Source organism: Coregonus clupeaformis, chromosome 19, assembly GCF_020615455.1.
Source record: "Coregonus clupeaformis isolate EN_2021a chromosome 19, ASM2061545v1, whole genome shotgun sequence".
Classification (NCBI taxonomy): Eukaryota; Metazoa; Chordata; class Actinopteri; order Salmoniformes; family Salmonidae; genus Coregonus; species Coregonus clupeaformis.
The window spans coordinates 11,529,044-11,542,231 of record NC_059210.1 but is presented as its reverse complement, the minus strand read 5'-3'; the positions used below and the strand labels follow the sequence as shown (position 1 = coordinate 11,542,231).

The following is a 13,188-nucleotide window of genomic DNA, read 5'->3' as shown; positions in this document are numbered from 1 at the left end:
CATTGTCATGCTGAAAGACCCAGCCACGTTTCATCTTCAATGCCCTTGCTGATGGAAGGAGGTTTTCACTCAAAATCTCACGATACATGGCCCCATTCATTCTTTCCTTTACACGGATCAGTTGTCCTGGTCCCTTTGCAGAAAAACTGCCCCAAAGCATGATGTTTCCACCCCCATGCTTCACAGTAGGTATGGTGTTCTTTGGATGCAACTCAGCATTCTTTGTCCTCCAAACACGACGAGTTGAGTTTTTACCAAAAAGTTCTATTTTGGTTTCATCTGACCATATGACATTCTCCCAATCCTCTTCTGGATCATCCAAATGCACTCTAGCAAACTTCAGACGGGCCTGGACATGTACTGGCTTAAGTAGGGGGACACGTCTGGCACTGCAGGATTTGAGTCTCTGGCGGCGTAGTGTGTTACTGATGGTAGGCTTTGTAACTTTGGTCCCAGCTTTCTGCAGGTTATTCACTAGGTCCCCCCGTGTGGTTCTGGGATTTTTGCTCACCGTTCTTGTGATCATTTTGACCCCACGGGGTGAGATCTTGTGTGGAGCCCCAGATCGAGGGAGATTATCAGTGGTCTTGTATGTCTTCCATTTCCTAAAAATTGCTCCCACAGTTGATTTCTTCAAACCAAGCTGCTTACCTATTGCAGATTCAGTCTTCCCAGCCTGGTGCAGGTCTACAATTTTGTTTCTGGTGTCCTTTGACAGCTCTTTGGTCTTGGCCATAGTGGAGTTTGGAGTGTGACTGTTTGAGGTTGTGGACAGGTGTCTTTTATACTGATAACAAGTTCGAACAGGTGCCATTAATACAGGTAACGAGTGGAGGACAGAGGAGCCTCTTAAAGAAGAAGTTACAGGTCTGTGAGAGCCAGAAATCTTGCTCTCTTGTTTGTAGGTGACCAAATACTTATTTTCCACCATAATTTGCAAATAAATTAATTAAAAATCCTACAATGTGATTTTCTGGATTAGTTTTTCTCAATTTGACGTGTACCTATGATGAAAATTACAGGCCTCTCTCATCTTTTTAAGTGGGAGAACTTGCACAATTGGTGGCTGACTAAATACTTGTTTTCCCCACTGTAGATGTCTTTGTTAGAAAGAATACTATATTTCCCTTGACGGAGTGATGCTGAATGTAAAACATGTCTTAACTTACTCCACTCTCCCCATAACCTCACATAACCCACATTAGTAGTGAGTGCCTCCTAAAATCATCCCAGTCAGTGGTACAAATGGAACAGTGTCTTAGATTTACATAATGTGAGGTAGAGTATGGAATTGGGTGGAATTGTCAAATTAGGTCATTGTATTAAGTGATTGTATTAATGTGGGGCGGGCCACAATCCACTTCTTACATATTGTGATTAAAAATAGAAAACCAGTTGGGTCAGTCAGTGCTATCAAAATAGTCTGCAGGAATATTGGACAATATTATTACAACTGATAAGTCATAAGACCAACCCAGACCGCTAAAGATCACAGTTAGTCAGCTGTGCTCACCCAAACACAAGAAATGCCCGCATGTCAGCACACACACAAACAATCATCAATCATTTTGGCACTCTTACCTGAAATAAGCTACTGTAGCTCAGGAAGGCTTTGACAGTTCTCCATGTAACTGCCATTTGGGTAAATAATACTATATGTTGATAGTGGCACATAGCATTATGTGCAGTTCTTCATCAGCCTACAACACATGAGATCAAATTATTTTTTTCTGTCATTTCGTAGATGATGTTCCAGAGATGAGACTGTTGGATGTATCTAATGATAATACCGACTATTGCTACAATATTAGACCACCAGGTCAGGAATAAGCAAAGAGTGTTGGTCATTCAAACATGAATGGTCAAACAAGCTTGGATTTCAGCATATGTTATATCCCTCTGAAAACTTGCCATATACTGTAAATATCCAACTGAAACCGGATCAACCATGAATATGTCATACATTTTGTTATAATCATGACACACATATCCAAGTGAATATAGCAAACTTAGAAAGAGATACAAAAAATCACAGGAATTTTGATTATTCATATAAACAAATCTAAATGTTATAATGGCCATATAAGACGCCTTCTTTTAAACAGGCCACAGTATAAGGTTGCAATTCTTTGTGAAGAACAGCTTTCTCTCAATGGTTTAATCTTTTCTGGTTTGCAGGGATACAGTAGATGAGAAATCAGGCATATTACATTATTGTCAAAATCCTAAATTTATTTTTTCGATATTTTATTCTCCATTTGTTCTATGATTTGTATGATTATAAACTGTATTTCCACCTTCTCTGTTGTGATATATGTTCAGCAAAGCCTATAGATTTTTTTTTACAATAATAGATTATAACATTATACCTATAGGAAGCAAGCAAGTTTATTTATATAGCACAATTCATACATCGAAGCAATTCAAATTAGCTTTACAAAGATGTTTAGCAAAAATAATGAAAACATAATAATAATAATAAAAATACAATAAAAAAAACATATAAAGATTAAAAATTAAAAATGGGATAAAAACATAGGAAGCTATAAGGCTAAACAGTGTGATTAAGTTTAAGTGCTCAGTCGTAGGCACGTGAAAAGAGAAGTGTTTTTAACCTGGATTTAAAAATGGATACGTTTGGGGCACATCTAAGATCTTCTGGTAGTTTATTCCAGTTGTGTACAGCATCAGTGCTAAACGCAGCTTCTCCATGTTTAGTTTGGGCTCTGGGCTCTACTAGCTGACCTGTGTTCATGGATCTAAGAGCCCTGCTCGGTTTATATTCTTCAAACATATCAGACATGTACTCGGGTCCTAAACCATTCAAAGATTTATAAACTAAAAGCACCACTTTGAAATCAATTCTGTAACTGACTGGAAGCCAATGTAAAGATTTAAGAACCGGAGTGATGTGCTCCGTTCTCTTGGTCCTGGTTAACATTCTAGCAGCTGCATTCTGAATGAGTTGCAGCTTTTTTACAGTCTTTTTCGGGAGTCCTGTTAAGAGGCCATTATAGTATTCAACCCTACTAGAGATAAAAGCATGGATGAGCTTCTCTTGATCTTTTTGGGACACCAAGCCTTTGATTCTGGCTATATTTTTTAGATGATAGAATGCTGTTTTGGTGACCGCTTTGATATGACTGTTAAATGTGAGGTCTGAGTCTATCAGAACACCAAGATTACGCACTTGATCGCTGGTTTTAAGGACCAGAGAATCCAGCTCTATAGACACTATTCATATAAATGAATGATTTATCATAAAATATAGCACCAGGAATATTTGGTTAATCGTTTGTACACATACAGAGTAGCAACACAAGCCTTTTGTTGGATATAAAAATGTAAAATACATGTTTTTAAATAAATAGTTGACCAAATAATTATCAATACTGCTTGCATTGCGAATCAGCATTCGGGTTCAAAGTCACTGAGAGTGATCACTTCGCCAAGGGGAACTCAATTCCTCAGGAGCCCCATTGGGACTAGGGGACTATCCCACCTTGACCCCTGTAGACTGACTGACTCATTAACCCTGCAGTGCCTCTCACGACGAATGGCAAAAGCTGCACAGCACACACACATACACACATGCACATGATTCAGCTAGGCAGCTAGCCCAAGCAGCCCTCTCTAATGCACAGCCCTCCCCTCTCTCCTCAGCTCCTGAACTGCCTGACACCTGAGGAGAACACAGGATGCCAGCACGGTCTGTACTTCCAGGACGGAGAGAGGCGGGTTGACTACATCCTCACCTACCACATCAAAAAGCCCAGCAGCTCCCGCTCCAACCGACAATCCTCCCGCTTCACTGACAATGCCTTCACGCGGAGCCTCCGCCGTGGGACGGCCAGGCTTGGACGTGCGCCACCCCCTCAGCCCAGAGGTGACCCGGAGGTGGCCTCCCAAGACCACAGCATGGACTACCACGAGGACGACAAGCGCCTCCGCCGGGAGGAGTTTGAGGGTAACCTCAGGGATATGGGCCTGGAGCTGGAGAAGGATGAGGATGTGAGTTGCTTGTCTACGGCTTCTCTGTTCTGTTCTTTTTGACCAAACCCACTCAATATTATCAGCAATATCCAGCCAGATCTAGCGTTAGCTAGCGTTAGCTGTGCGTTAGCTTAGTGCAGAGAGGGGAGAGCATTCCACACAACACAACATCGCTGCACCTCTACAGTCTTTGTTTTCCAGCTGGCTGGTGGATCAGGGGTATTTTTGTCTTTGGGCTTACGTCAGCCAGTTTGCCTGGAGCCCCCACCAATAACAGTACACAAAAGATACATTGTACTTTGGTACAGCACCAGCAGAAACTGGCCTATAGAGGGCTAGCAGCAGGGGGATGGGTAACCAGGGTAACCGGGGTAACCAGGGTAACCTTTTAATCTGCCTGGCTACTGTCATTGGTTTGTTTGTTGGATTTATTTTGAAACTGCATTACAGAACCAACCGCATCATTAGTCTGTTATCTGAAGAGGGTTGTGTTTCTCACACCTCACAATTTTGGGGTTTCCTTGAAAATGCCATGATAGGCTTCAATTGAGTCTTTTTAATTAATTAGCGGATTTGGTTGATTTTGTGGTCTCAAACCAGTAGGCTTACTAACATTCTTCATCAAGAATATGGGCAAAATGGATTATTGACAATGGAGAAGGTGGAAATGTTGTTCCCTTGTCATATAAATTGCACATTTACTATCACTATAGCATAAAATAAGCTTTCCAGTTGGCTTTTTTGTTTGTTTTATGATGCGAATATTGGGTTACAACTGAGACAACCTGGTCCAATTTGGGTTCCGAGGCAAAACCAGTTGAGTTTTGACTGGTTTTGACTCAGAGCCTACCCTGCTTACCCCTTCAAAGTAGGAAGATACATATGCAAATGAAAATAGAAGATGACTGGTCATTGGTTACAATAATCAGATCAGATTGTAATGTCATGATCTGGCCCAAAAACTCCATCCCACCTGAACAGGCTGGAATTCCAGGATTTTTTTTTCAAACAGCTCTTACACAAAAAGGGCATCATCCAAATGTTCACAATTACAGAGTGTCATTTCGACCTCATAGTGTGAAAATATCATAAACAAATAGGAAAATCTAGTTTTTAACTGCACTGCCCCTTTAAACATTACATAAGTAATAGCAGTGTTATGCTTTATTTTTCTTATTCAAAGCCTATGCATTTAGAATTCAAAATCACTAATCAGGATCAAAAGATGAATCTCTCGTGAAGAAAAGTTGGGCAGCCATTGAATCAACTTGTTGGATTAGATGTCATGAGAGTGAATGAAAAAGGGAAACCCCTGTGTAGTTCTAGTGGTAGTCTTGTGGTGCGTTGACCAACAGTAATCTGTCATAGACAGGACCTGAGGATGTCATGAGGGTGAAGTCCAGTAATATGAGACTAAGTCAGTCCAAGTGCTGAGGATGGCAAGATGACAGCTGCCATGGTGGCTCTCTTTACCCAGACAGGGACAGACAGGGCAGGGCATGGATGGCTCTGTGGAAGGATCACACCATGCACATACACACACACACACACGTGCGCGCGCACACACACACGCGCCGCACACACACACACACACACACACACACACACACACACAGCACCAGGCAAGCAGCGCACACTCTCACACAATCTCACACATACAAAAGGCATGTTTTCAATGAATGTATGAGAAAGAGAGACATATGTCAAGTGTTTTTGGGGACTTTGTGACAGACAGGGTACACGCAAGATTTGGTTCTGGGTGCCAACACCCACTGTGTTATAAATCACTGGTTATAATTTCCACTTTGTCCCCAAATTTCATTCAAGCCACCATTCTATTAACAAAGTGTTTCCCTTGTGGTTATTGTGTCAGACTGTTCACCGTGGGGGGGAAATATAGAGAATAATCTCTGTCTTATGATTTTAGTAGAGAGGGGAGTAATGTTTAGGTATTTTATAATTTATTGTCATCGCCCGTCCTTTGTGGAGTTAGTTGATTAAAACAGCCGCCCTAAGTATTATAGATCATTAAAGTGCTGTTGGCTATACTAATCTGTCTATAGAGGACACTTAGTGGGACTAATTCACATCTGTATCTAATAGAGGGAGGGACACTGGGATGGGACTGAAGTGGGAAGGAAGGAAGCAGAGGTGGTGATGGGATGTGGAGGAGTGTGAATGTTTGGGATTCAAACAATGATGGGATTCATGGGAACTTTCGCTAGGAAACCCATATTAACTAATCTTGACCTATGTTTCTATAACATTCTAGTTGTCTCTGATTCTCAAACAAGAATGCAATGTCATGTCTGACAGTGCGAGACTACATTATAGTTGACTGGATGTCTTTTAGATCTGCAGGCCTACATTCAATACTTGTTGCAGCATCACTTGTTATTAAGGTGTGTTGGGCCAAAGAAAACTAGTACAAATGAAGTAGGACCTGCACACACGGTTGCTCCACCACATACCTTTATAATAATAATAATAATAATAATATGCCATTTAGCAGACGCTTTTATCCAAAGCGACTTACAGTCATGCGTGCATACATTTTTTTTGTGTATGGGTGGTCCCGGGGATCGAACCCACTACCTTGGCGTTACAAGCGCCGTGCTCTACCAGCTGAGCTGGTTACACAACCACATTTTAATCCAAGACTGGCTCTATCAAAACCTCTAACTGTGTCCATGAGTGGTCTGTGTGTTTTACAATGTGATGGTGGGAACAGGATACATGATCCAGTCTCACAAACGCTGTCGCATTCCTAAATCACTTCTGATTAAATGCTGCTCTGAGTACTCAAACTGATTCAGCCTATAGATACCACTGACGCCGCCACGTCTTGAGCTGTTGAAAATGTCACTCCTCTAATGTTTCAGACATGGTGACATTTGTCGCTTGACATACAGTACACAGTACAGAGGCATGTCAAGTCCGAGGTACTTTGATAAGATGTTATGCAAAGACTGATGATCTGTATCAAAAACAAACATGATGCTGGCTCTGAAAGAGACACACAGAGGCTCTATATTGAAGGAGATATTGAAGATGAGAGATAGTGACAAAGGCTGTTAAGACAGTCGGTTGTTCCAGGGAGATCAAAGTTAGAGACTGTGTTTTGTTTAAGATTCTGCGTCCCCTGTTACTAATGATGCTTGTCTTAGCTCTATTGGAGACAATATAAACTGAGAAAGCCTGTAACAGTTGGTTGTTTAGAATTTGAGATAAAAGTTAGAGGCCATCCCCTGCTAGTGATGCTTGTCTTCTCACAGGAGGAGCTGCACATTGGAACAGATGTTCTGTGCTATACCATCTCAGTGGGGGAATGAGCATCTCAGTAACCACTGATTCCATGTAAACAAACAAACTAACTAACCATGATATCCTGGGGGTCATAACTGGGTAACTGGGTGACAGCAGCATCAAAACCTTCACAGTGAATCCCTCCTGTGTTGATGTTGTTCAACGCACATACAGTATTGTGAAATAATATTTGTGTTGGTACTAGTTTGAACTTTCTTTTGTCATTGTCCTAGATTCAAATATTTACATTATCAAGAGACTTGTTTGTATTGATGAGGATGTGTTTCTATAGAACGGTAGCAGATTTCTCTCATGATTTCCCATGGTGTCTCTTTGTCTCTGTGCCATAAGTAGCCTTCAGTTCCCAGACATTGTTTTGATTGAACTGACTATAGAAGAGGGATTTGTTTGGAGAGACTCCATTGTTTACCCAACTGTCATCCAGATGAATGTATTGCTTTCCTTAATGACGAGATAAACGCATGCATTTCTTTCATTCTTTCAGTTTGTTGCCTTTATACATACCTCTAATGTTTATGCCTTCATGTCATGTACTGTTGTTGGTCTAGCATAGAAAGGGACATATTTGTAACAAACCTTAAACTTCCATTTTATGAAAGTTTATTTTATGAAATTAATCTGTTCTGTGTTTATTTCAGACTAAAACTCCAGGTGTGGGCTTTGTGAAGATTCATGCTCCATGGCATGTGCTCTGTCGAGAGGCAGAGTTTATGAAACTCAAGATGCCCACGAAAAAAGTAAGTTAACTGTCGAATGACGTGTAAAGCTTACTAGCTTCTCCAAGGAGCTTTGAGAGGGAGGCAAGGAACCAGAGGAAACAAGGACGTAGGAAGCAGGGTTTTGACAGCTAGTAACCTTTTCAGACACAGACCTAATGCTAGCCATTCTCATTCTCTCTGACCTGTTTGTGCTCTGGTTAACCTCCTGGTGGTTTTCCAGTACTGTATGTATAAGACCTGAATATATATATCTATATATTGTAGGTACACTATATATACAAAAGTATGAGGACACCCCTTCAAATTAGTGGATTCGGCTATTTCAGCCACACCCGTTGCTGACAGGTGTATAAAATCGAGCACAAAGCCATGCAATCTCCATAGACAAACATTGGCAGTAGAATGGCCTTACTGAAGAGCTCAGTGACTTTCAACGTGGCACCGTCATAGGATGCCACCTTTCCAACAAGTCAGTTCGTCAAAGTTCTGCCCTGCTAGAGCTGCCCCAGTCAAACATCTAGGAGCAACAACGGCTCAGCCGCGAAGTGGTAGGCCACACCAGCTCACAGAAAGGAACCGCGAGTGCTGGAAGCAACATCAGCACAATAACTATTCGTCGGGAGTTTCATGAAATGGGTTTCCATGGCTAAGCAGCCGCACACAAGCCTAAGATCACCATGCGCAATGCCAAGCATTGGCTGGAGTGGTGTAAAGCTTGCTGCCATTGAACTCTGGAGCAGTGGAAACGCGTTCTCTGGAGTGATGAATCACTCTTCACCATCTGGCAGTCCGACGGACGAATCTGGGTTTGGTGGATGCCAGGAGAATGCTACCTGCCCGAATGCATAGTGCCAACTGTAAAGTTTGGTGGAGGTGGGATAATGGTCTGGGGCTGTTTTTCATGGTTCGGGCTAGGTCCCTTAGTTCCAGTGAAGGGAAATCTTAACGCTTCAGCATACAATTACATTCTAGATGATTCTGTGCTTCCTACTTTGTGGCAACAGTTTAGGGAAGGCCCTTTCCTGTTTCAGCATGACAATGCCCCCGTGCACAAAGCGAGGTCCATACAGAAATGGTTTGTCGAGATCGGTGCGGAAGAACTTCACTGGCCTGCACGGAGCCCTGACCTCAACCCCATTGAACACCTTTGGCATGAATTGGAACGCCGACTGCGAGCCAGGCCTAATCGCCCAACATCAGTGCCCGACCTCATTAATGCTCTTGTGGCTGAATGGAATCAAGTCCCTGCAGCAATGTTCCAACATCTAGTGGAAAGCCTTCTCAGAAGAGTGGAGGCTGTTATAGCAGCAAGGGGGGGGACCAACTCCATATTTATGCCCATGATTTTGGAATAAGATGTTCGACAAGCAGGTGTCCACATACTTTTAGTCATGTAGTGTATATCTATATATTGTAGGTATATGAACTGAAAGTACATCTTTATATTGTAGATATACGAACTGAAGGTATATCTATATATTGTAGGTATATGAACTGAAGGTATATCTATATATTGTAGGTATATGAACTGAAGGTATATCTATATATTGTAGGTATATGAACTGAAGGTATATCTATATATTGTAGGGATATGAACTGAAGGTATATCTATATATTGTAGGTATATGAAGTGAAGCAGAGTACGGGTGTTGGGGCGAAGATCAACACATTGGTAAACAAAGCGACAGAACCACTCCATCCCAACGTGGAGGATAACAGGACACAAAACGTTAAGCATCTCTCCTACATGTTCTCCAGAGAAAAACAACACTTGTGAGTAAATACTGTATGATAATATAGGGTATACAGGACTGTATAGACTGTATACATGTACGGTGACATATGGACTTCAATTTCTGCTCCAATCCATCTTGGAATCAAGGACATTTAATGCACTTTAAATGTATATGTCTAGTGGCATACGGCATGGCATGTGGTGGCATATGCCTGTTGGCACACATTGAGGACAGGCAAGAAAAATAGCTGAAGGCATATACGTAATTCTGAAGGCTTGTATACATGACTATATACAGTATGTCTTCCAATTACATATACAAAAATGGTCTCTAAAATTCCATTCCTGCTCCTATCCATCTTTGTTTAGGGGCATTTAATGCACAAAATCTAATTGACAACTGTAGTGGCGTACGGTATAGGATGTGGCATACCCATTGACACCCACTGAAGACAGAACAGAACAATAGCTGAAGGTTTGAGGGTCTGACGGCTTGTACAACGACAGAACATCAATAATAACTGTGAAACAGTTTAGGGGATGTAAACCATTTCCTGGAAATACAGAGGGCCGAGCTGAACCCGTAATCGCGTAAAGCTTCCTGCAGAGACTTACCGGGAAAGACAAACATACCAGCTCACACTGCATGATCGAGCCCAGAAGCAGAAGTCAAATAATCATGATGTTGATGTTGTGTTTAATGTTAAAAAAGAAAGGGCCTATCAGCTTTGAATCTTACTCAAACAACGTATCTGTAAGGGCATGAGCTATAAACAGGGTTATTTCTGCAACAATTTGTTTTGTTGGTTTATTTGGTGTAGAGATTGGATGGCTGTCTATTCTGAGCTATTGGCCTAACACTGGAGGCTATGGTATTCCATCCCTGCTATCTATTAATCTGGTCTGCTGTAACTATGCTTACCATAACAATCCCCCATGGGTTATCTATGACAGGTCTGTAAGACCTTTAAAGACCTTTAGGCCCTCTGGTCTCTGGGCGGGTTAGCCTTTTGTCCCAGATCTGTTTGTGCTGTCTTGCCAACTCCACAGTGACCAGCAGGAACTGATCTGGGACCAGGCTTTGTCCGGGCTGCCTAACCACTGACATCCTCTCTATAATGGGTTTCATTACACCTCTGTGTGTTAAGCAGGAAGGTGTTTATTGTATGCTGATACTTCACTAACAAAGAGTGTCTGTTTATAATGTGGTTAGATGGCTGCAAAGACAGCCTGCCCTTATGTACCCAGTTAATGCTACCGTCTCTCTCTCTCTCTCTCTCTCTCTCTCTCTCTCTCTCTCTCTCTCTCTCTCTCTCTCTCTCTCTCTCTCTCTCTCTCTCTCACTCTATCAATTCAATTTCAATTCAATTTAAGGGGCTTTATTGGCATGGGAAACATATGTTTACATTGCCAAAGCAAGTGAAATAGATGATAAACAAAAATTAATTAAACAATACAAATATGAACAGTAAACATTACACTCACAAAAGTTCCAAAAGAATAAAGACATTTCAAATGTCATATTATGTCTATATACAGTGTTGTAATGATGTGCAAATAGGTAAAGTACAAGAAGGAAAATAAATAAACATAAATATAGGTTGTATTTACAATGGTGTTTGTTCTTCACTGGTTGTGCTTTTCTTGTGGCAACAGGTCACAAATCTTGCTGCTGTGATTGCACACTGTTGTATTTCACCCAGTAGATATGGGAGTTTATCAAAATTGGATTTGTTTTAGAATTCTTTGTGGGTCTGTGTAATATGAGGGAAATATGTGTCTCTAATATGGTCATACATTTGGCAGGAAGTTAGGAAGTACAGCTCAGTTTCCACCTCATTGTGTGGGCAGTGTGCACATAGCCTGTCTTCTCTTGAGAGCCAGGTCTGCCTATGGCGGCCTTTCTTAGTAGCAAGGCTATGCTCACTCACTCTCTCTCTCTCTCTCTCCGTGTCTGTGTGTGTGTGAGTGTGTGTTTCTTCATAACAGGTTCGATTTATCAGACAGAGACTCCTTCTTTGACAGTAAAACAAGAGCTTCAATAGTAAGTGTCATTGTGTCATCCAAATCCCCCATGACAGTAGACTGTAGACTGCTATCATTGCAACCATTAGTCACAGTAGATCATCTCAGTTTATTCATGGGAACCGTAATAGGAATGTACTGTTCTGTATGTACGATTTGTTCAAATGTTTTCTTATTCTTCCCTTATCAGGTTTTTGAAGTATTGAAACGTACAAAATGCACAAAGGCTAAGTATAGTATGGGTAAGTTATAAGAGTCTGCTTTGTTTTATATACTCAGTGTCCAAGAGGGCTTTTCCCTTCTGTGTAGCTTAAGCCTTATGCACTACATGCAGGATGTGTCTTGCAACTAGACTGTGGAACGGTATGCAGTGTGTGTTTTAGTGTGTCTGTATTTTATAACCTATATGCCTGTAAAATGTGTGCTTGTTTGTGTGAAATGTTACAGTAACACAGGAATAGTCACGTAGCCTAAACTCAGATTCTCAAATGTACCTTTAGACTTTTAAAATGGTACCTCTGGGTTGACGCTAGTACCACTGGTACCAACCATAAGTTGATGTACTTTGATGTGCCAAAAGCAGTGACTAAAGACCAACAGAATTACTAGGTATTTCATTTGGATTTAAAACACGGTACAACTTCCCCATGTCTCTGCCTCTAGGGCTCACCAGCCTGCTAGGGAGTGGAGTATACACTGATGCTTATCCACTACATGATGTGAGTACTCATTGCAATCTGCGTAATTGTGTTTACAATAAAATACATCTTTATTGAACAATTTGCATCAGAAATGTATATTTTTGCTGTCTTGTGTTATTCCCAACCCCCTGGACACCACACATACTTCTGTTTGACAACATATGAGACATGGGAGTCAATTCCACTGCTGAGTGCTGACTATACAATACAGTTAACTGCCAACTTGACTGTATATGATTAGTAGACGTTTTAATAGGCATCGTTGAGTCCAGTCGAATAGGTCATGACGAGTCACATTGAGTAGGCATGTTGAAAACTAATCTGGACAAATCACAAGATCTCTGTTTTATTTGTTTTGCAGGGAGATGTGGATGGTGAAAACGTGGAGCCCAATGATAGGAAGGTGAGTGACATGAATATGGGCATTGAACTTATTTATTCCTAAGGAGACTACACTGATGTTAGACTACACTGATGTTAACAGACTACACTGATGTTAGACTACACTGATGTTAACAGACCACAGCGTGATATGCATACATGTTTATTTAAACTTAATAAACACTCGACAAAACAATAAACAAAACAAAACGTGAAATCCAAGGTAGACACAAACAACATACCTTACACGGAACAAGATCTCACAACTCAATAGTGCCCATAGGCTGCCTAAGTATGGTCCCCAATC

General features: G+C 41.3%; 1 protein-coding gene across 6 annotated transcripts in view; it reads left to right on the top strand.

Annotated features, from left to right (window-relative positions):
• Positions 1-13,188, top strand: part of LOC121531645 (anoctamin-1) — a 92,036-nt gene that overhangs the window by 26,980 nt on the left and 51,868 nt on the right. For all 6 annotated transcript variants that reach the window (XM_041836994.2, XM_041836996.2, XM_041836993.2 and 3 more), the window contains 7 exons: positions 3,664-4,011; positions 7,959-8,057; positions 9,661-9,812; positions 11,764-11,818; positions 11,990-12,041; positions 12,463-12,518; positions 12,862-12,903. In XM_041836994.2, the coding sequence (XP_041692928.1) occupies positions 3,664-4,011; positions 7,959-8,057; positions 9,661-9,812; positions 11,764-11,818; positions 11,990-12,041; positions 12,463-12,518; positions 12,862-12,903 (804 nt within the window). The remainder of the gene's footprint in view (positions 1-3,663; positions 4,012-7,958; positions 8,058-9,660; positions 9,813-11,763; positions 11,819-11,989; positions 12,042-12,462; positions 12,519-12,861; positions 12,904-13,188) is intronic.